At 41.7% G+C, this 23,671-nt stretch overlaps 1 protein-coding gene across 1 annotated transcript in view; it reads left to right on the top strand.

The window, feature by feature from the left end:
* ALLC (allantoicase) overlaps nucleotides 1-22,470 on the top strand; it is an 80,115-nt gene extending 57,645 nt beyond the window's left edge. Inside the window, exons 8-12 of the mRNA XM_008061671.1 lie at nucleotides 15,848-16,003; nucleotides 16,399-16,472; nucleotides 17,532-17,640; nucleotides 21,019-21,143; nucleotides 22,152-22,470. Of these exons, the coding sequence (XP_008059862.1) occupies nucleotides 15,848-16,003; nucleotides 16,399-16,472; nucleotides 17,532-17,640; nucleotides 21,019-21,143; nucleotides 22,152-22,358 (671 nt within the window). The 3' untranslated portion in view covers nucleotides 22,359-22,470. The remainder of the gene's footprint in view (nucleotides 1-15,847; nucleotides 16,004-16,398; nucleotides 16,473-17,531; nucleotides 17,641-21,018; nucleotides 21,144-22,151) is intronic.
* Nucleotides 22,471-23,671: the final 1,201 nt, after the last annotated feature.

Below are 23,671 nucleotides of genomic sequence, written 5' to 3' on the forward strand. Positions count from 1 at the left end.
GGGAGGGTCGGCTCAGTCAGCAAGTTTCGTATCCTCTAATGAGCCTACGGGCAATGGGGTCTGGGGAGCCGATGCAGAAATATGGCAAGAGGAACAGATGTCTGGGTGGCGAGCTAACTCATAAAAGCCTTGAATATATGGGAGTTCAGGGTACTTGTCATTTCTTGTGAAGTATAAATCAAGCTGCAGGAGTGCATTAGGAGTTAAGGAGCCACCTTCTGGTCAGGTTTCACCATCCGCTAGCTTATATTGTGAAATTTCCCCATACTTGTCACCAGATGAAAGGGTCAGCTGGGGCAAGGTGCGCCAAAGCTGGTGCCAGGGCTGCAAAGCAGTATTGCACAGTTGGGTTGGGCTCTTGGTTTCATGGATTTGTTTCTGGGCCTTAACCCATCCAGATCCCCCGCTGGGCATCCCCAACAGGTTCAAAGGAATCAGTGCAAAGGATGTGAGTCAGCAGGGAGAGAGCATCCTCCCCTCCTTGTGCCCCACTGGAGCTCATGGGACGCTGTGCTCCACCATGTCTTGGAAGGCCTGGTACCAGAACTTCTGGCAATTGGGTCCCAGACCCTTGCTAGGAATCTCCCAAGATGAAACTGGGAAAAGTCTGAGAGACCCAGAAAGTCGTATGAACCAGTGGGGTCTAAGAGTGCACAATCAAATATGTGAGTGTGTGGATGATAAATGAGGGATGATTCACCAAAGATGCAGAAAGGCCTGGTGCACCTGTTGGAGTTTCAGGGTCCTTTGTAGAGTTACCTCGCCAGTCAGAGAAGAAAAAAGAGCAAAGAAAATCAAGCACTTTGTGTCCCACCTGTGTGAGCACTGGTGGTCCGAACTTTCCTTCGGGGACCTTCTTGCCTCCCTAGGGAGTAGCCCTAGGCAGAGACCATCAGTTGTCCTCCGAGATCCAGCTGGGTCCACGGGGAAACTCAGAAATCTTGGCTAGAAGGAAGTAAAGATTTAATCTTAGTCCCTCACCTTGTCAGGCCACAGCAGTCTGATGTCTTTCCCTGGTGCGTTCCAGCATGCTAAAGTGTAGCCTTAGCCAGAGCTTTCAGTTGCCACCAGGTTCCAACACAGTCCACAGTGGGTCACCAGTTAAGAGATAAGAAAGAGAGAGAGAGAGAGATCTCAGATATCTCGATGAGACCTCCCAAAATGTTAGGGCATGGATAGGGTGAGGGTGGAGGGACGGATGGAGAGGCGAGGCAAAGGGAGGTGCAGCAACTCTGGAGCAAGCAAACTGGAGGTGCGTGCTGGTAACCCAGAGATCCAAGCAATGCAAAGAATTGCAACACCCAAAGAGGTTAAAAAAAAGAAAAGTTTATTTAAAAGTAAATTAGAGAGAGAAAGAGAAGATTCACCTCCCCAAGGTGGGGGAAGGGGCCAAAGCCAGGAAGCATGGCGACAGCCATAGTTTAAAGAGCACATGGTCACACCAGAGTCTAGCAAGGCAATGACCCAGGATTTTTTCTTTCATGCTCAGCTTGTCAAGTCAGATTATTATGTGCCTCAGGGATGGTCTTTTCATGTAATATGGCACAGGAGTTCGCTGAATCTCTTATATCTGCAAGGCCGCCTCTCTGGTGAGATAGGAGAAGTTTTCCTGAATGACATCTTGGAAGGCTTGTTCCAGGGTAGTCTTGGTTTCCTCTTCACTCTCAGGGATGCTGATCAGCCATAGATTTTTGACTTTTTACATAATCCAAGAACTGTCATAGACTTTGCTTATTTTTTCTAATTATTTTATCCTTAATTTTGTCACACTGAGCAAATTCAGTAATTCAGTCCTCAAACTCTGAGATTCTTTTTTCTGCCTGGTCGGTTCTGCTGTTAAGGCTTGCTATTGTGTTTTGAAATTCCAGGAGAGAATTCTTCATTTCCCGATGTTCCGTTTTGTTCTTTCTTAGAAAGACAAGATTAGCTTTTACTTCTTGCATGGTTTTTGTGGCCTGGTTTATTTGTGTCCGCTTTCTCATGAATCTCACTGGGTCTCTTTGACACCCATAGTCTCAGTGCTATGTCTGTCATCAGAGACAGGTCATTCTGGATGGTTTTCATTGTTTGGGATTTGGGAAGCCCTTTTGTGGGTGTTAAGTTGTTAAGGCTTTGGGGATTGCTGGTGTTTTTGCACTGGTTTTTCCAAATCCGTGAGGGCAGTCTCTTCTCTTTTTATTTTTTATTAGGTAAAGTTACTACGATTGGGCTGGCAGTTTGATTTCTTAACCTAACCTCCCTTCTCTGATTCATCTGTGGAAGGAGAAGGGATGGAGTGAGGGTGGTGAACTGGTGAGAATCCATCTGGCATTGCTTTACCAGTGTAGTCTGGTGGGAATGGGGCAAGTCCTTTCCTCCACATCAGGGGCTTTCCCCTCTCTCTGGCACAAGCACCAGAGGCCCTTGGCTGACTAGGAGCTCCAGCCATCCCCTTTTCCACCTCATGCACCTCACTAGCAAGACTGTCAGGCAGCCATGAGGGGCTCCAGGCTCCACTCTGGCCCTAGTGCTCTGGGGGTCATGGAGTGGCCGCCTCCTCTTGTCTACACGAATCTGCTCCTGTCACACAGGAATAGAAGGGAAACTGCTGCATTTCTGGTAGAGAATTGGTGTTTCTCTTAGCCACAGGTTGGTGGGGTAGCCACTGCTGTGCAATGCAGTGGTGCACTGGCTCCTAGTTCCTCTTCTGCTGTGTGGGAGGAGCTATTACCATGATGGTGACCCCTTGGGGTCAAGTTGCATTTTCAGCCCTATTCTGGAGCTGGACTGGGCACTGGTGCTGCTGAAGAAATGTCCCCAAAGTGGGTATATTGCTCCTCCTGGAGGCTGGAGAGGAAGAGAGGGAAGTGCCTATGTGGTGCAACCACCCTCACAAGGCATCTCTGTGTTGGTGGTGGTGGTGGTGGGGGCGTTGGTGGCCACCAGTGCTGGCGCTCCCTGGGAACTGGGATCCCCTGGGCCCCATGTGAATCCCTCCTGTGCCTCTGTCTCAATTCCAGGCAGCTCTCTGCACCTCGCTGGTGCAAGAGGGGGTGTGCGGGAAGGGCCTGGGCTATCTCTCTTTTGGCTAGAACTGCAGTAGCTAGCATGAGGTATGTAAGCAAAAAAGCTCACCCATTCACTCACCCCTTCCTTCTCCAAGAGTGCCCTCCCAATCTCATGATAGGGGTCACTTCTGGGGGTTGCTGGGGCTTGGAACTGTCTGTTCTATGCACCCCAAGGTGTCCTTCTGATAAATCTCAGCTTGGGTTTTCAGGGCAACCCTCAAAACACCAGGCTCTTCCTTTTAGATTTCTTTGCTGAGAGTGGCAAACATCTCCATCCAGCCATCTTGGCCTTCCCCTCAAGTTTTTATTTATAATATGGATATTTATAACCATAAATTCCCTTTAAGCACTGTTTACTGCTTTCTATAATATTTGGTATGTTGTATATTGAATTTTTTAAATCTCAAAGTATTTTCTATCTTACCGTTTGCATCTCCTTTGACTCAATAGTTATTTATCAGTATGTTGTTTAATTTTTACATGTTTGTGAGCTCCCCAAATTTATTTCTCTTGACTTTTAATTTTGTTTCTTGTGATTGAAGGATATGCGTTGCATTATTTCAATCCATTTGCTTTATGGTCTCATATATGATCTATCCTGGAGCATGTTTCATGTGCACTTGAGAAGAATATATATTCTGCTACTGAGAAAGTATCTAATAAGTCAATGATATATTTGGTTTATGGTGTTATTTGAGCCTTCTGTTTTCTGTTGATATTTTGTCTAGTTGTTCTATCCATTATTAAAAGTGGGATATTGAAGTCTTCAAGTATTATTGTGGAATTATCTATTTCTCTTTTCATTTCTGTCAGTATTTTCTTTATGTATTTTGGTGCTCTGTTATTAAGTGAAAATATGTTTATAAGTACTGTATCTTCCTGAAAGACCCCTTTACTATTATAAATTGTTCCTCATAATCTCTAGAAACATTTTTAAAATTAAAAGCATTTATTATAGAGATGAGGTCTCACCAAGTTGCCTAGGCTGGTCTCAAACCTGTGGGCTCAGGTAATCCTCTCGCCTCCATTACCCAAAATGCTGGGATTACAGGTGTGAACCACCGCACCCAGTCAAATGTTATGTTTTAATTGATACATAATTTATGTACATATTTTTGAGGCACATATGATAATTTCATACATTCACACAATTTTCAAAGACTATATCAGTGTAATTGAGATTATCCTTCACTTTAAATATTTGTCTCTTTTATGCTAGAAACATTCAAATTGTTCTTTTCTAGCTATTTTCAAATTATAATAGATTATTGTAAATTATAGTCACATTACTGACTTATCAAACACTAAGTCTTATTTCTTCTATAAAACTGTATGTTTGTACCCATTAATTAACTTTTCTTCATCTTCTCCTTCCCCTTACACTTTCCAGTCTCTGGTAACCACCAATCTACTGTCCATTTCATGAGATCCACTTTTTTTTTTTTGAATTGGAATCTCACTCCTTATCGCAGGCTGGAGTGCAGTGCACGCTCATGGCCACCCCAGTGTCGACCTGCTGGGCTCCTGCGATTCTTCTGCCTCAGCCTTTAGAGTAGCTGGAACTACAGACGCACGCTACCACACCAAGGTATTTTTGTTTTAATTTTATTGTAGCGATGAGGTCTTGCCAAGTTGCCCAGGCTGGTCTAGAACTCGTGGGCTCAGGCAATTCACTCGCCTCGGCCTCCCAAAGTGCTGGAATTACAGGCTGAGCCACTGAGCCCGGCAGAGATCCACTTTTTAACCAACCATATATGAATGAGAACATAACAATATTTGTCTTTATGTACTTGGCTTATTTCGCTTGACTTAAGGACCTCCCTTTCAATGCCTGTTGTAGCAAATTACAGGATTTCATTCTTTTTTATGGTTGAATAATATTCCACTGTGTGTGTGTGTGTGTGTGTGTGTGTGTGTGTGTGTGTGTGTGTGTGTGTGTAACACATTTTTTTTAGCCATTTGTCCACTGGGCACTTTGGTTGATTCCATATTTTGGCTATTGTAAAAAGTGCTGCAATAAACATGTGAGTGCAGATATTTGCTTTCTTTTGTATATTTACCAAAATGATGGGATTGCGGAATCATATGGTAGTTCTATTTTTAGTTTTTTGAGGGAACGTCATACAGTTTTCCATAGTGGCTATACTAATTTACATTTCCACCAACACAGTACATGGGTTCCTCTTTTTCCACATTCTCTTTAGCATCCACTATTCCTTGTCTCTTTGATAAAAGCCATCTTAACTGGGGTAAGACAATATCTCACTGTGGTTTCTCTTTTAAAAAATTTATTTTATTTTAAAGACATGGGGTAAAATTCAGGATTAGGTATACAAGTGGTCATCATACAGGTAAAGTTTGAGCCTCCCTTTGGTCCCCACTTTGCCTGGTTTGTGATCAGTACCCTTATTAATGTTATGTGCCACTCTCCACCAGCAGTTTCTGGCTACTGCCAATCCCTTTCTTATAGTATTATAGTAAATTTTCAGGGTCTGCTTATGAGCGAGATCATATGGTACTCAGTTCTTTGTTTCTGTGATAAATCACTGAGTATTATAGACTCTAAATCCATCCAAGTTGCTTTGATGTCCATACTTTTGTCCTTCTTTATGGCTGCGTAATATTCTATCATGTATATGCACCACATTTAAAAAATCCAGTTCAGTTTTTAGGGGCAGCACGGTTGGTTTCATGCCTTTTGCTGCTGTAAATAGTACTGCAATAAACATATATGTGGAGATATCTTTTTTGTAGAGTGATTTAAGTTCCTTCGGGTATATTCCCAGAAGGGAGATTCCTGTATCATATGGGTGGTCAATTTTCTAGTTCTTTTAGGAATTGCCACACTGTTTTCTATAGAGGTTGAACTAGTTTGCATTCCCACCAACAGTGTAGAAGCATTCCCTTTTCTCCGCATCCTCGCCAGCATCTGTTGTTTTTTGTTTTATTAATGATGGTCATTCTTACTGGAGTTAAGTGGTATCTCAATGTGGTTTTGATTTGCATTTCTATGATGATTAGGGAGGCTGCGTATTTTTTCATGTGTCTGTTGGCTGCTCTTATGTCTTCTTTTGAGTAGTGTCTATTCATATCTTTTGCCCAACCCCCCCCTTTTAAGTGAGAAAGCAGGATTTATTGACAGAACAGAAAAACTCTCAGTGTGGGGGTGGGCGGGAGCACCCAAAGGGGTTGCTCTCTTTTGCTCACTTTTTGATGGGGCTGTTTTTTCTTTTTTTTCCTTTCAGCACATTTGAGTTCCTTGTAGATCCTGGATGTTAGGCCTTTGTCAGATATGCAGTTGGAAAATATTTTTTCCCATTCTGTGGGCTGTATCCTGCTCTCTAGATGGTTTCCTTGGCTTTGCAGAATCTTTTCAGTTTGATGAGGTCCCACTTGTCTGTCTTATCTCTTATGGCATGGGCTTTTGGGGTTTTGATTAGGAATGGGTTGCTTATCCTGATTTTCATAAAGGTATCTCCTGAGCTGGCTCAGGCCAGTAATCCCAGTACTTTGGGAGGTCGAGGTGACGGGATTGCCTGAGCCCATGGGTTTGAGAACAGCCTGGGCAACTTGGCAAGACCTCACCTCTACAATAAATAAAAAAATTAGCCAGGCATGTTAGTGCACACCTGTAGTTCTGGCTACTTGGAAGAATGAGGTTGAAGGATCGCCTGAGTACAGCAGGTCAATGCTAGGGTAGCTGTGAGCATGCCACCTCACTTTTCAGCCTGGGTGACAGAGTGAGACTCCAACTAAAAAAAAAAAAAAAGGTGTCTCCTGCATTTTCTAAGATTCTTAAAGTTTGGACTTTGCATTTAGGTCTTTGATCTATTTGGAGGTGATTTTTGTGTATGAGAGAGGTGGTATGTGAGAGATAGGAGTCTTGTTTCATTCCTCTGCATGTGGCCAGCCAATTTTCCTGACAACATTTACTGAATAGGTTCTCCTCTACCCAGTGGTTGTTGGTGGGGGCTTTGTCAAACTTGATTTGGTTGAGCAATTGAGGTTTTGTTTCTGGAATCTCTATCCTGTTCCATTGGTCTATATGCCTATTCTTATACCAATACCAGATTGTTTTGATTATTGTAGGTTATAATAAAGTTTAAAGTCTGGAAGTGTGATACTTCCTGCTTTGTTTCTTTTGCTAAAGATTGTTTTGGCTGTTTGTATTCATTTATGTTTCCACATGAATTTCTGTATTGTTGTTTCCAGGTCTGAGAAGAATGATGTTGGCAATTTAATGGGTATAGTGTTGAATCTGTAGATTCCTTTTGGTAGGATGGACATCTTAACAATTTTGATTCTTCCAATCCCTGAGCATGGAATATTTTTCAATTTGTTTGTGTCGTCTTTGACTTCTTTGAGTTCACTGTGGTTTCAATTTGCAAATACCTTTTGGCCATTTGTCTATTTTGAGAAATGTCTATTCAGATTTTTTTGCCCATTTTAAAATAAAATTATTTGGTATTTTTACAATTAAGTTGTTTGAGCTCCTTATGTGTTCTGGTTATTAATCTCTTGTCAGATGGATAGTTTGCAAATATTTTTTCCTATTCTGTATGTTATCTCTTTACCTTGTTAATTGCTTCCTTTGCTGTGTAGAACCTTTAAAGCTTGATATAATTCAACATGTCTATTTTACTATGATTGCCAGTGCTTTTGAGGTCTTATGTAATGAATCTTTTCCCAGATCAATGTCCTGGATAATTTCCCCAATGTTTTCTTCTCATAGTTTCATAGTTTGAGGTCTTAGATTTAAATCTTTAACCATTTTGATCTGATTTCTATAAATGGTGAGAGGTAGGGATCTAGTTTTATTCTTCTGCATACAATTATTCAGTCTTCTCAGCACCATTTTTTGAAGAGAATGTTATTTTCCCACTGTATATTCTTGACATCTATGTTGAAAATAAATTGATTGTAAATGTATGGCCTTACATGTGGATTTATATCTCTATTCTGTTTCATTGGTTTACTTGTATGTGTCTGTTTTTATGCCAGTACCATGTTGATTTTACTACCATAGCGTTGTACCATATTGTGAAGTTAGATAGTATAATGCCTCCAATTTTTTTCTTTTTTCTTAGAATTATTTTGGTTATTTGGGTTCTTTTGTCATTCTATTTAAACTTTAGAATTTTTTTTTCCATTTCTGTGAATAAGTCATTGGTATTTTAATAGAGGCTACATTGAGTTTGTAAATTGCTTTGTGAGTATTGTCATTTTAACAAGACTGATCCTTCCAATTCATGCACATAGATTGTCTTTCCATTTGTCTGTATGCTTTTACATTTCTTACCTCAATGCTTTATAGTCTTATTTGTAGATATTTCACATCTTTGGCTAAACTGGCATATTATATTCTTTGTAGCTGCTGTAAATGAGATAACTTTTTTGACTTTTTTTTTTTTTGAGTTGGAGTCTCACTCTGTTGCCCGGACTGGAGTGCAGTGGCTGCTCCCGGCCACCGCAGCCTCGACCTGCTGGACTCCGGTGATCCTTCCGCCTCAGCCTTCCAAGTAGCCGGAATTACAGGCATGCGCTACCACGCCCAGCTGATTTTTTGATTTATTGTAGAGATGAGGTCTTGCTGCCCAGGCTGGTCTCGAACCCGCGGGCTCAGGCAATCCACTCACCTCAGCCTCCCAAAGGCGGGGGATTGCAGGCTGAGCCACCAAGCCCGGCTTGACTTCTTTTTCATGTTGTTCACTGTGATGTATATAAATGCTACTATTTTTTGTATGTTGATTTTGTATTTTATCAGTTTTAACATTTTTTTTTTGGAGTGGTGTCTTGTTTTTCTAAGTATAGGATCATGCTATCTGTGAATGAGATTAATTCCACTTCTTCCTTTTAAATATTCAAATGTCCTTTATTTCTTTCTCTTTCCTAGTTGCTCTGTCTAGAACTTCCATATTATGCTGAATAAAAGTAGCTAAAGTGAACATTTTTGTCTTGTTCAAGATCTTAGAGGGAAGGTTTTCAATTTTTCTCCATTCTGTATGGTACTCTGGGTTTGTGATATATGATCTTTATCATTTTGAGGTATGTTTCTTGTATATCTAGTTTGTTGAAGGCTTTTTAAAAAAATCATAAAGAGATGTTGAATTTGATGCTTTTCCTGCATCAATTGAAATGATAATATGATTTTTGTTCTTGATTCTGTTAATGTGATGTGTTAAGTTTATTAATTTGTGTATTAATATGTTGCATCATCTTTGCATCCCTGGGATGAATCCCACTTGATCATGGTGAATGACATTTTCAATGTGTTGTTGAATTCGGTATGCTAGCATTTTGTTGAGAATGTTTGCTTTTATGTTCACCAGTGATGCTGGCCTGTAGCTTGCTTTTTTGCTGTGCTCTTGTTTGGTTTTGGCAACAGGATAATGATGGCCTTGTTGGATATGTTTGGAAGCATCATTCTCCTTCAATTTTTTTTTGAAGATTTTGAGAATTGGTATAGTTCTTTAAATATTTGGGCAAATTCAGCAGTGAAGTCATCAGGTCCTGAGCTTCTTTTTAATGAGAGAATTTGTATTATGGCTTCACTTTCATTGCTCATTATTGGTTTGGTGAGATTTCCTATTTCTTCATGGTTCAATCTTGGTATGCTGTATGTGTCTAGGAATTTATCAATTGCCTCTAGGTTTTCTAATTTTTAATAATCTCTAATAATTCTTTGTATTTCTGTGGTTTCAGTATGTCTCCTTTTTCCTTTATGATTTTATTTGGGCATTTTCTTTTTTTCTTACTGGTAAAGGTTTGTCAGTTTTGTTTACCTTTTCAAAAACCAACTTTTGTTTTCAATTATCTTTATTTTTTGTCCCAATTTTATTTATTTCTGCTCTGATCATATTTTTCTTCTTCTACTTATTTTGGGTTTAGTTTATTCTTGCTTTTCCAGTTCCTTGAGATATATTGTTAGGTTGTTAATTTGAAGTCTTTCTACTTTTTGATAAAGGTGATTATTGCTATAGACCTTTCTGTTAGTACTGTTTTTGCTATATCCCATAGATTTTGGTATGTTGTGTTTCCATTTTCACTTTTTTCAAGCAATTTTGAGATTTCCCTTTTAATTTCTTTATTGATCCATTGGTCATTCAGGAACATGTTTAATTTTCTTTTCTTTTTTCTTTTGAGTTGGAGTCTCACTCTGTTGCCCAGGCTGGAGTGCAGTGGCACACTCATGGCCACCACAGTCTCAACCTGTTGGGCTTAGGCGATCCTTCCATCTCAGCCTTCCAAGTAACTGGAACTACAGATGCAAACCACAATGCCTGGCTAATTTTTTGTCATTTATTGTAGAGATGAGGTCTCACCAAGTTGCCCAGGCTGGCCTTGAATCCCCGGCCCCAGACAATCTTCTCATCTTGGTCTCCCAAAGTGCTGGGATTACGGGCTGAGCTACCACGCCCAGCTGTGTTTACTTTTCATGTATTTGTGACCTTCTGAGTTACATCTTGTTATCAATTTCTAGTTTTATTTCATTGTGGCCAGAAATGATGCTTGATAATATTTCTACTTTTTTGAATTTGTTGAGATTTGTTTTGTGGTCCAAGACATGATCTGTCCTGCAGAATGTTCCATGTACTGAGAAGATTGTGTGTTCTGAAGCTGTTGGTTGAAATGTTCTGTAAATGTCAGTCAGGTCTATTTTGTCTAGTGTGTAGTTTAGCTTTGATGTTCCTTTGTTGACTTTCTGTTTGGATAATCTGCCCATTACTGAGAGTGGGGTGTTGAAGTCCCATACTATTATGGCATTGCAGTCTACCCCTTTAGATCTATTAGTGTTTACTGTGTATACTTGGACGCTCTGGTGTTGGGTGCATAGAAATTGATAATTTTACACCCGCTTACTGAATTGACCCCCTTTATCTTTATATAGTTATCATGTCTGCTTCTTTTTTACAGTCTTTGATTTTTTTTACTCTATTTTATTTGATATAAGTACAGATACTCCTGCTTTTTTTTTGGTTTCTAATTATATGAAATATCTTTCAACCTCTTCATTTCCAGCCTGTGTGTCTTTATATGAAGTCTGATGATTAAGTTTGTGAACTTGCCACCAAGTGCTTATGTTGGCAACACTGTACAAAAAACTTGATAAGGTTTCATAACCTTGGTGTATCAGTGTTTCACAACTGTGTTCATGTCAACATGTGGTGGTGTCTTACTGACAATTAAGCTCACGAACTTGCCACTGTGCACTTATGTTGGCAGCACCATACAAACGACTTGGTAGGTTTCATAATCTTGGTGTATCAGTGTCTCACAGCTGTGTTCATATTGATGTGTGGTGGTGTCTTGCTGAGTGTGGCATTCATTATTGTTGTGCTGTCATGAGATTGTTGGAGCTTGAACTAGAGCAATGACCAAACATTATATTTCTTGATAAACTTGGCAAGAGTGGAAGTGAAATCGGGGACTTGTTAGTTCATGCTTATGGGGAAATGCCATGAAGAAAACAGCAGTATATAAATGGATTAAAAATTTTTCTGAGGGAAGAAAAAGTGTCACTGGTGGAGAGGTCAGGATGGTCAGTAACAAACAGTACTGACGAAACATTGCAAAGATTCATTGACTTGTGAGTCAAAATCATCAGCTGACTGTGAGAAGTGCAGCAGATCAAGTAAATAGTGATAGAGAAACAGGAAAATCTTAACTGAAAATCTTGGCATGAGAAAGGTGTGTGCAAAAATGGTCCTGAAGGAACTCTTACATCACTGCAATGCACCAGTGAACACAGTACTGTCTATGAGGGAGCTTTTAACCAGTAAATGAATAAAACCCTCTGTACTCACCTGACCTGGCCCCCAATGACTTTTTTCTTTTTCATTTTTTTTTTTGAGTTGGAGTCTCACTCTGTCACCCAGACTAGAGTGCAGTGGCCACTCCTGGCCATTGCAGCCTCGACCTGCTGGACTCTGGTGAGCTTTCCACCTCAGCCTTCCCAGTAGCTGGAACTACAGGCGCATGCTAACACGCCGGGCTAATTTTTGATTTATTGTAGAGATGAAGTCTTGCCAAGTTGCCCAGACGGGTCTTGAACCCACGGGCTCAGGCAATCCACTCACTTCGGACTCCCAAAGCACTGGGATTACAGGCTGAGCCACCGAGCCTGGCCACCTTTTTTCTTTACTCCAAAATAAAGGAAATATTGAAAGGAATATATTTTAATGACTTTCAGGACATCAAGGGTAATATGATGACTGCTCTGATGGCCATTACTATCTGGGTCACTTACATTCAGCCTGAAAAAGTATATAAGACAGGTCTATTAGCAACAAATTCTCTCAGTTTTTTTTTTTAAATCTGAGAATGTCTTTTTTTTCTTTCAATTTTGGAAAATGATTGATTATTTTGTCCTTTTAGGCATTTTGTTTTTCTTTTTTTAAGCACTTCAGTTATGTTATTTTACTGCTTTCTGGCCTCCATTGTTTCTGATGATAAATCAGTGTTAATCTATTGTGGTTCTCTTATAAGTGGTGTGTCATTTTTTTTTTCCTTTCACTTTCTATATATATATATATATATATATATAGTTGGCTCTAAGAATTTTTGCTGTGATGTGTCTGTGGACATTTTTTGGCCTTTCTTTTACTTAGAGGTTGTTACACTTCCTGGATATGTAGGTTGGTTGGTGTTTTACAATAAATATAGAACATTTTCAGCCATTATTTCTTCAAATATTATTTCTACTCCTTTCTCTTGTCCTTTTTGTATTCCATTATGTGCATGTTGATGTTCTTAATGTTGTCTTACATTTTCTGAGGCTTTCTTCATTTTTTCCCCTCTCTGTTCTTCAATTACATAATCTTTATCAACCGATCTTTAGGTTTGATTATTCTTTCTCCTGTCTGTTCAAATATGTTGAGCTACTCTAGTAAATTTTTATTTCAGTTCTTGTACTTTCAACTTCATAATTTCCATTCGGTTTGGGGTTTTTATAGTTTCTAACTCTACTGATATTCTATATTTTATGTAGCACTGTCATCATACCTTCCTTTACTCTTTAATCATGATTTCCTTTAGTTTTTCATCATATTTATTATGGATACTTTGACATTTTTGACTTTTAAATATGACTTCTGGGCTTGAGAGTTTTTGTTGCCTTTTAAAAAAATTCTTGTACGAGTCAGACTTTTCTATTTCTTTGACTGCCTCATACTTTTTGTTGAGAACTGGACATTTCAGATAATATATTGCAGCAACTCTGGATATTGATTCCCTTTTCTGAGGCTTGTTTTTTGTTTAGCTACTAGCGAGTTATATACATATACATACATATTTTTTTTGAGTTGGAGTCTTACTCCATTGTCCAGGATTGGAGTGCAGTGACACACTCACTGCCACCCCAGTGTCCACCTGCTGGGCTCAGGTGCTCCTTCTGCCTCAGCTTTCCAAGTAGCCAGAACTGCAGGCAGGTGCTACCATGCCCGGCTAAATTTTGATTTATTGTAGAGACAAGGTCTCACCAAGTTGCCGGGACTGGTCTCGAACATGCAGGCTCAGGCAATCCACTCAGCAATATTATTTTAGTGAAATCTATTTAATTTCCACAGTATAAAGCCTGTGAAATTGCTCCTCAGAAGAGGTATAATTTTGCGTATGACCACAGTCTCCCTGGAATGACAGGACTTTGTCAGTTTCTCTAATTACATTCAACTGTTAAGCTCCACTAATTGCCATCTGCTTTATTTATATTTTTTCAACTATGTTCTGGGCATAAACCGTTCCACATACCAATCCAATTAAATTTATGTTCCTTTGAAAGGATATTTTTTGAGGTAGTGTTTGTGATTTGTTCTAATCCTAGAAAGGCTTTTTTGAGCTATCTCTTTCTTCACCCCCTTCCCCAGCAAACTAACTAGCCTACAGTTATACAGCAATTATACACATTATTTATATCTCTAATGAATCTGCTAGTCTCTTTTTAATTGCTTTGCAACACAACCTTCATCATTTTTAGAGCACCTTTAGGCTTGAACTTTCCCATACTTTATTGCAAATGAAGTCAGTTCCTTTGGGAAGGCATTTAGAACTGCTTTGTGACTCACTTCTTCCCCTTGGCAAAAATTTTAATCCTTGGCTCTGGAGTTTAGGATTCGGACAATCATGCACCTCTGAGTGACATTCCTGATTTAGGAGCTGAGTGTTCAGTGTGAGTGGGACAGTAGCTCCAGATATTCTTGACTTTCTTTTCCCAGCAAGGAACCTCTATTTTATGAACCATTAGATGGGTGATTGTGGCCCTGTTATCTCAGTGGGGCCATGGTCAGTGTAGAGCCACTGTCCATGAGTAGGAGCTGGGTGGAAGAAAGGATCCCCCACCTCTGAACCACACATACTGAGGACCTAACCTCTGCAAAAGGGAGATGGGGGCAGAATGGGAAATGCTGATGTTCTGCTCCTCCCAGGAAGACAGCTCTCCAACTATGGAACAGGGGAGAGGGAGCCCTATATTGTTGGCTGCATCTGTTTGGAGTGCAGTCTCACTTTACGGATCTGGGGGAGGAAGTGATGGTGTGGTCTTGGTTTAAATACCACAGGCTCTCATTGTTCTTGTTGAGATTTAGCAGACATTTTTGAATAAATGTTGCTTCTTAGGACAATTTCCAGAGCCTGGAAGACTTCTTTTCCCCCTAATTTTCAACAACTTCAGTTGGGAACAGGTCAGCAGAGCTCCTTATACTGTCATGTAAGAAGTGGACCTCTGGATGTAATGCTTCTCTGGTTATCATTCTTTGAAATAAGACACCAACATGGAAAGATCTGAGCAGATGTTTACTGAAATTGAATACTCACTGATGTTACCTGTTCTAAAAACAGTGGAAGTGATTGAATGGGCAAAGCTTACAAGAGATTTAGACATTTTGCTCACTTGGTCATTCAACAAACATGTATGGTGTAACCACCTGGTGCTAGAGACTGGCATTTCCTTTGGCATTTCCCTGATGATGTATAGGGTTGAATTAACAGAGTGTGAGCTTCATGAAGACAAGTCCATGTGTCTGGGTTTCATCTTTGTGAAAGCAGAATCTGTGAGTTGATCTTGATAGCTTTTACTCTGCAGACCTAATTTCAAGCAGCCATGGTTTTCGCCAACTATTTGATTTGTGAATAATATCATTTGCTTTCTCAACGCAATATATATTGTAAAAATAAAAATATAAAGTTCTTGTGTAAGTCTGCGTGGATGTTAGCAATGCTCATTTCTGGCACCAAACATTATATCTTCAGTGAATTTCCTGAACTTTTTGACCTTCTCAGACTTGTTCATTCAATTAAAAAAAAAGAGTACCTACTATGTACCAGGATCTCTTCTAGGTAGAGACAATACAGAAGTGAACAAGATATGAACAGTTCTGGCCTCCAGAATGGTTATGGGATACTGATTTTAGCAAGGAATTTACAAGTGGAAAGAAAAGAGATAATTTCAGAGTGTGATTAGAGGTCTGGAGTAAATAGACAAGGTCTGGATATGATGAAATTTAACCTTGGGGGAGGGAGGAGATAACTTAAGAGGGTAGGAGGGGGAAGGTTTTTCTTAAGTTATGACACTTAAGTTGAGCATTAAGAACAACCAGTAATCTTTTAGAGAGCTAGGAAAGTAGTTCTGATACAAGGCAAAGTCAAGGGCAAAGGCCCTGGGGCCACTAGCTTGTTGTATTTGAGAAACAACAGGCAGGCATGCATGAAGCCTACACAAGATGAGATTGAAGAAGATTGGAGGGTCCTGAAGTTTATGATACACAAAAAACTACTTTTACAAATAACCGAAGCACCTTCCTTTTCAGATGGTGGAATTGCACGGCTTAGAGTATATGGTGCTGGACAAAAAGACTGGACTGCAACAGATCTCAAAGAACCTGTTGACCTCGTGGCCATCGCTTTTGGGGGTGTCTGTGTAGGATTTAGTAATGCCCACTTTGGGCACCCAAACAATATGATAGGTAAGATGATGTTCTAGGATTTAGCTTTTTCCAGTATTTTGGGTACCCGCATTAAATACCCAATATGGTCAGACTGCTTGAAGAGGAAATGTACATCTCAAAGCATAGGAGTATGAGATTAATTTTTCATGTGGATGATTTGATGCCTTTGTAACATGAAATAAGTCAACAGCAAATTTTCTTTCTAATTTTGGCCTAAGTAGTTGCTATAAAATGAAAAATAAAATTTACTAAGTCTATGGTTATTTATAAATTTACTTAAACATTAATCTCAATGAAAACAATTTATGTGGCAATGCTAAGGTACATGAGATCTGTAACTTAATTACACCAATGCATTAATTCTTACATTTAAAATAATGTGATTTAACATTAAATAATGTCATTTTCTGTAGGAGTCGGCAGGGTAAAGTCTATGGCAGATGGTTGGGAAACTGCAAGAAGGCTGGACAGGCCACCAATATTAGAAGTAAGAAGTTAAAAATAGCTATGGCTTAAAGTTTTCCTAAAAAGCATGTTTGAGAAGTTTTTAAAACAAATTTTACATCAAAAACACTTTTGCTTATTTTGGAAACCTCACAGGCCTTGCTCTAAATGTTTGTTACCATTCTCCACATTTTCCACATTTCCTACCGTTTTCAGCATATTATTAGGGCAGAGACACAGAAGGTCAAACATGCTAGTCACTGTCAGCTACTTTAATGCAATTTTAGAATATTCGCCTGTTTCTTCAATTAAGGAACAAAAAAGGCAGCAAGCTAATGATACAAAAGCTATGAATAAATATGTTGGTAGATCTGGAGACAAAAATCCACTAGTTTAATAATTTTTTATATCTATTTATCCCAGAATGAAACCACTTATGTGAACTTGTGACCGATGGGGGGAGGGTTTGCAGGGAGTTGGGTGGGGTGGGGTGGGGGGGAATCTAGAGTCAATACAGCTGTTTACTTTGGCCAAGAAGTAATTTGAGATAAAGAAACCAAGACAAAGCAAACACATCTTTGAATTTGCAAAGCCTACTGAAAACTTAGTCAGAAATGCCCTCTCTCTTTTTGGGGTTGAATTTCACGTTATCTGATGGTTTCAGGTATCAATGAACAAAGACTCTCCTTTCTAGTAAATAAGGTTGAGAAGCAGATCAGTATCAATTTGATTAAGAAAATATCTACTTTGAAAGGTCAAAACAAGATGACTAGAGGAGCTCTAGGTTGAGCTAACCGTTCCTTGAAAGTATAACGCTCTGCAGGAATCTGTAATTGACACAGAAAATCATATCAGAAATATGTAAAAATTTACCAAGTACCTAGTTATGAAGAGACATTGAAAGAATAATAGCTGAGAGGCAATGAATACAGAGGTACCATTTACACATCAGGCCACAGGAAATGATAAACGCTCTTTTATAGTAAGAAATAAAACAGCATAGGTACAACACGTCAACCTTTTTTATCCATTGGTTTTCAGGATTGGTTTCTTGAATGACTCCAAGTTAGTTTACCCTTTTTGGTTCTTTTTTGTATTGCAGAATGGTGAAAATGGCATTCTCTTGTTTCCAGGCTGTGAATGGGCAGTTTTCCGGTTGGCACATCCTGGAGTAATAACTCAAATTGAAATTGATACAAAATATTTTCAAGGTAAATCCCAAGTCACAGGGAAGTACCTTATAATTGATGTGTTTAGTCTAAAGATAGCGTGGTGCTATGGGGGTGGAACTGAGGATAGCTGGGCTCTAGGCAGGACTTTCCCACTTGAGATGTGTACTTTTGAGCAAGTTACTTTCACTCTTTGAAGTTCAGTACCCCTTCTATAAAATTCAGCTTTGGGCTGGATGACCCCAAAAGTCATACAAGATTCCGTGATGCTGTAAAGTTCTCTTTACTGTAGGGGCTCTGAAAGCCATTTGGAAAAAGCCCATGAGACAGATAGGAGACATCTTTTTGCAGAGAAGGGCCCTAAGTTGATTGCTTCTAGAGGGAAGGTGAGCACGTTTTCCCCAGGCTTCTCTAAAAATTGTGTACTTATATTAGAAAAAACATTGGATAAGCAATTCCAATATTCTATATTTACTTCTTATGAAATATATATGTGTCATTACATGAAGAAAATTCAAAAGAGGTTAATGCATTTTTTTTCTTTTTGAGTTGGAGTCTTACTCCGTCGCTGAGGCTGGAGTGCAGTGGCACACTCATGGCCACCCCAGTGTCGACTTGCTAGACTCCGGTGATCCTTCCACTTCAGCCTTCCAGGTAGCTAGATTTACAGGCACATGCTACCGTGACCGGCTAGTTTTTAAAATTTATTTATTGTAGAGATGAGGTCTCGCCAAGTTTCCCAGGCTGGTCTCGAACCTGTGGGCTCAGGCAATCCACTTGCCTCAGCTCCCAAAGTGCTGGGATTACAGGCTGAGCCACCGAGTCCTGCCAGTTACTGCATTTGTATAATTGTTAGGTGACATTTTATTAGTACTGGATTGGGTATATTGTGATTGTTTAGCTGTCTTTGAATAAATGGTGTATATTTATATTCATATTTTAGATGAGTGATTTTTGAAAGTTTTGTGATTGTGACTTTACTTAATTATTAACTATTATATCAATGCACAATATATGATTAAGGCCAGGTTCATCATCAATAGTAGTGGATCTAAGTTAATTATTTCAGGAAGTCTTGGTAATTTTAGCTTATTTTTGGAAGCCTGCATTCTAGATCTGGTTAACTGGTCATGGTTTTTACTTTTCAACATGACTGACTGACAATCTGGTGAAATGGCAGCTTTGTTATTTTCTTGTTCATGCATGCTTGCATATTTAGTGATATCTTTCATTCACAGTGCTCTGCATGAATAGTTTAAAATCACTTGTTTATTTTTGTGAGGGATAGTTTAAAACCAGATAGCAACCAGCAAATCCTTCTCATCAGGTACCCCAAGCTGCAATAATCAAGACACTGCTGTTAACCCCTCAGAATACCTCCAGAACGATATGATGACAGTCACAAAAATGAGGGAGCATGCCAGTATCCACTTATACAAATAATAGAATACTATATTTATATTATATCAAATATGCAAGTCTTAATATACACACATATGTATATAAATGCATATATGTGTGTGTGTGTGTGTGTATATATATATATATATATCAGATAAATAGAAATGGTAGATCTAATGTTCTCTTTCTGTATCTTTTGTGTTTCCATATGTACCCCAGGGGTATGTTCAACCACCCTGATGTAACTGAAAAGCCAGGGATTCAGTTGAGGTCCTTTTGCTTGCTGTATAAGAACCAATCTCTGAGACAAAGAGTATTGCCAGGGAAGAATCCTTTTTAATTGTGTTATATCAATCAAGGAAAACAGGAGACCAGTCTCAAATCTTTCCCCAACCAATTGAAATTGGGTAGTTACATAGTGGGGTAAGGAGTGTGAAACAGCAATTAGGGAGGGGTAAGGAAGCAATCATGTGGAATTGCGGTGTCTAGATACTGTGATCTGGTGAGTTTCAGGCCCTTGCCTGAGGATTGGTTTCCCTAGAAAGTAACTCAGATAAGTCAAACATAAGTTTTAAGTTTCAAGACTGGGAGGGTTAATTCTATGTTTATTTTAAAAAAATAGTTGGTGCAGTGGCTCAAGACTGTAATCCCAGCACTTTGGGAGGCTGAGGTGAGGGGATTGCCTGAGCCCACAGGTTCGAGAACAGCCTAGACACCTTGGTGAGATCTCGTCTCTAGAGTAAATCCAAAAATTAGCTGGGCATGGTAGCAAGCGCCTGTAGTTCTGGCTTCTTGGAAGTCTGAGGTGGAAGAATTTCCAGAGCCCAGCAGGTCGATGCTGGGGTGGCTGTGAGCGTGCCACTGCATTCCAGCCTGGGCAACGGAGTGAGACTCCAACTAAAAAACAAAAAACACATAAACCAAAACTATAAATGTGTTCCATGAGGATACTGAGACAGTATCCTGGAGACTGCTATTTTAACACATGAGCCATAAAGAGGGCAATGAGTATCCCCTTTTGCCAGGTTCTTGATTAGCAACTCCTTCTCTGTAGTTCTTGAAGTACTGAGGAACCCCTATGGAAAATCTCCTCACAGAGATCGTGGCACTTGTCTCCTAAGGTGCTCCAACTCTGCTTCTCTTCCAAAGAGAGAGGAAAAACCCAGGACCATATACTCTCACCTGGAGATGACTCAGAAATCTCTGAATGCAGAGCAGCGTGTGTGACTGGTGCTCAGTGTTAGCTAACTCAGCTCAGTATCTCTTCTTTTTTATTGTCACATTACAAAATGAGATGCCATAAGGAAAATACTTCCCAGCTTCATAATAGTTTCAAAGGAGCCACACTGAGGTATGCAAGTAATTAAATATGCAATTTAGGGAGCTTATCGAGTTCATTCAACTTTCAAAGTGAGAATGCTATACATTCGAACTCCAATGTGCCAGCCCATGAACATACCACAGGCTGTTTCTGATTCCTCTGAAAAACAAACACTCGTCTATTTCACAAAGCAATCTCCCCCATCACAAACAGATTTGTTTCTTCTCCCACATACTTGATACCTTTGCTTTTGTTTAGAAACAGTAATGACAGGCTCTTTGTTGGGTTCAGATTCTATTAAGAAAGCAGGATGGGCTGGGTGCGGTGACTGAAGCCTGTAATCCCAGCACTATGGGAGGCTGAGGCTAGGGGATTGCCTGAGCGCATGGGTTCGGGAACAGCCTGGGCAACTTGGTGAGACCTCATCTGTACAATAAATAAAAAAATTAGCCAGGCATGGTAGCGTGCACCTGTAGTTCTGGCTATCGGAAGGCTGAGGTGGAAGGATTGCCGGATCCCATCGGGCTGATGCTGGGGTGGCCATGAATGTGCCACTGCGCTCCAGGCTGGGCGATGGAGTGAGACTCCAACTCACAAAAAGAACAAAAAAGAAAGCAAGCAAGCATGATGTTCTATAAGCCAAACTGTGCTACATTTAAATGTAACATGGACAGTTACTCTGTGTTTCGTTCCAACAGGCAACTCTCCTGACAGCTGCACAGTGGATGGGTGTATCCTGACAACGCAGGAAGAAGAAGACATGATCAAGCAAAAGTGGAATCTTCCGATCCCTAAGTGGAAACCACTACTTCCAGCCACCAAGGTTCGAGTCGTGACGTGTAGGAGCCAGCACTCCATTTGGGCTATTTCACTCAGATTCACTGTTGTAGGATTAGCATACAACTCTGAGCCTTTGGCTCAGTTTTACCAGCAAAGTGAATGAGCTTTTGAAAAACCATATCTGCACACTTAAATAAGAATACACACTCTATTTCCCCCACTTTTGTATTTCCAAATTTGGTTGAAACAAAAAATCATCATGTGCTAAGGATATGCAAATGGACAATTGTTTCTGAATTCCATTTAACTTTGTAGAAGGGGTGACTAGCATTTTTGAAGCTATAGTGGTGTGTCCACCTGGGGATGGACGCTCTGAGTTATTCTAGCAGTTTCATCTTTGATTTAAAAGGAAGGAAGTGGCCATGGGAGGTCAGGGTGGAGGTGATGGCTGTTCCCACGTAACTATGGGGAACAGTCCCCGGGAGAGACCAATTTGACCTCTTCTTTCATTTCTTATCAGTTTGTCTACTCCATTATCTATTAAAACCAGACATCCCAGGGACCTGAATATTCATGCCAGTATTTTATTTGGGCATCCTGTCCCTACTAGCAAATTTTTATGTTAAGCCAAGTTATTATCATTCAGTAACTTTTATTTTTTTTTATTTTTTATTTTTTGCGTTGGAGTCTCACTCTGTCGCCCAGACTGGAGTGCAGCGGCTGCTCCCGGCCACCGCAGCCTCGACCTGCTGGGCTCCGGCGATCCTTCCGCCTCAGCCTTCTGAGTAGCCAGAATTACAGGCATGCGCTACCACGCCCAGCCGATTTTTTGATTTATTGTAGAGATGAGGTCTCGCTGCCCAGGCGGGTCTCGAACCCGCGGGCTCAGGCAATCCACTCACCTCAGCCTCCCAAAGGCGCGGGGTTACAGGCTGAGCCACCGAGCCCGGCTATAACTTTTATTTTTCAAGCCCTTCACTTAAGTCCCAGCTGAAGCGCTCATCTGGTCATGCACACCTTGTGATGACAAGGATCTCCATCTGTTTTCCAGCTATCCCCCAACCAAAGTCACTTGTTCGACAGCCTGACCCTGGAGCTTCAAGATGTCATCACTCACGCAAGGCTCACCATTGTCCCTGACGGGGGAGTGGGCCGCCTCCGGCTTAAGGGCTATCCCAGCTCCATCTGCCTCCTGCGGTCCCGGGAGAAGCCTATGATGAGGTTCGCAGTGAAGGTGGGCTTCAAAGCGAACCCCTAGCACACATCCAACGCTTGGGTTGGCGACCCAGAAGTACTCACTCTGTCATCGTCTTCAAGTGTCTTGAACACCTGAGCCTCCTGGTGATTTAATAAAGTGGTCATCTCACAAATTGATCTCTGTATTTAATGAGGTTGTGAATCATTTGGTAGCGTAAAAACTGGCTGTAGCTGCGAACGGCAAGCAGTCTGCAAGGAATTCCTTTGTTTTGAACGCCACAAAACACTGATATTTACAATATGCATATTCTGCACCTTCTGCGTGTAGATCCAGCGGGTAATATGTAGCCTGTTGCCTTTGAAAGTTTAAGCCCGTTGAAACCATCGGGAGACAGGACCCGCCTGTCTTTAGCCAGACAGGGAACGGCTTTCCTAGAGACCCCTCTCCCCGTGAGCCTTTCTCCCCGCAAGGGAGGGCGCAGTTGGAATGTTCTGCCTCTGAGACACCATACGCTAGCTGCCCCGGCAGCTCAGGTCCTCACCGGCTCAGGAGGGTTCTGGACAATCCTCGGATGGAGAAGCCCCTCGCCCACGCTCGGTCAGGAGTCCCAGAAGATGTCTGGGCTGAAGGGGCCAGACTTTCCCCAGTGACAGGTACAAGAAACACAGGCTCAAAAAGTGAAGCAGTTTCCAGCGCCCCCCCCCCGCTGGATGCCGAGAGGGTCCGGCCGCCCTTCCCGACACGCCGCAGAGGAGGGCGGCGCGTGTGGCAGGCAGGGCCGCGGGGGCTCCCAGAACACTCAGCACCCCCTCAGCCTGCCACCTCTGCAGGAACGGCCTCCTCCTCTCCTGGCTCCCCAGCCCCCCGCCCCCAGTCCCGGCTCTCCGCCGTCCCTTCCTCGCCCCGGCCCTCCGCCGTCCCCTTCCCCGGTGGTCGCTCTCGGCCGCCCCGCCCTCGTCCCGGCTCTCCGTCGCCCCCCCGCCCCGCATCTCCGTCGTCCCGTCCCCCCGTGCTGGCTCCCCGCGTCCCCTGGCCCGCCCCGGCTCTCGGCCCGGCTCTCGGCCGCCGCTCCGCTGTCCGGGTCCCCGCCCCTTCTGCGGGACGGGCAGGCGGCGGTCACAATCGCCCGGGGGCGCGTCAGCACAGGCCGCGCCCCTGTCGGCCGGTGCCGGGGGCGGCGGGTCCGCTGGGGGTCGCCAGCCTCTGCCGCCTGCCGGCTCAGATGAGCGGGCAGCGAGGAGCGGGCGCGGCCGGGGGCCCCCGCCGGCCCTGCGCGCTGGTGGACACCACGCCCGCCAAGACCATCGTGGTGTTCCGCAACGGGGACCAGTTCTCCGTGGGCAGGAGGTTCGTGCTGGAGCGGCGCCGCGTGG

Source organism: Carlito syrichta, unplaced genomic scaffold (genome assembly GCF_000164805.1).
Source record: "Carlito syrichta isolate Samal-C Ts95f unplaced genomic scaffold, Tarsius_syrichta-2.0.1 Scaffold305409, whole genome shotgun sequence".
In the NCBI taxonomy this organism is placed as follows: domain Eukaryota; kingdom Metazoa; phylum Chordata; class Mammalia; order Primates; family Tarsiidae; genus Carlito; species Carlito syrichta.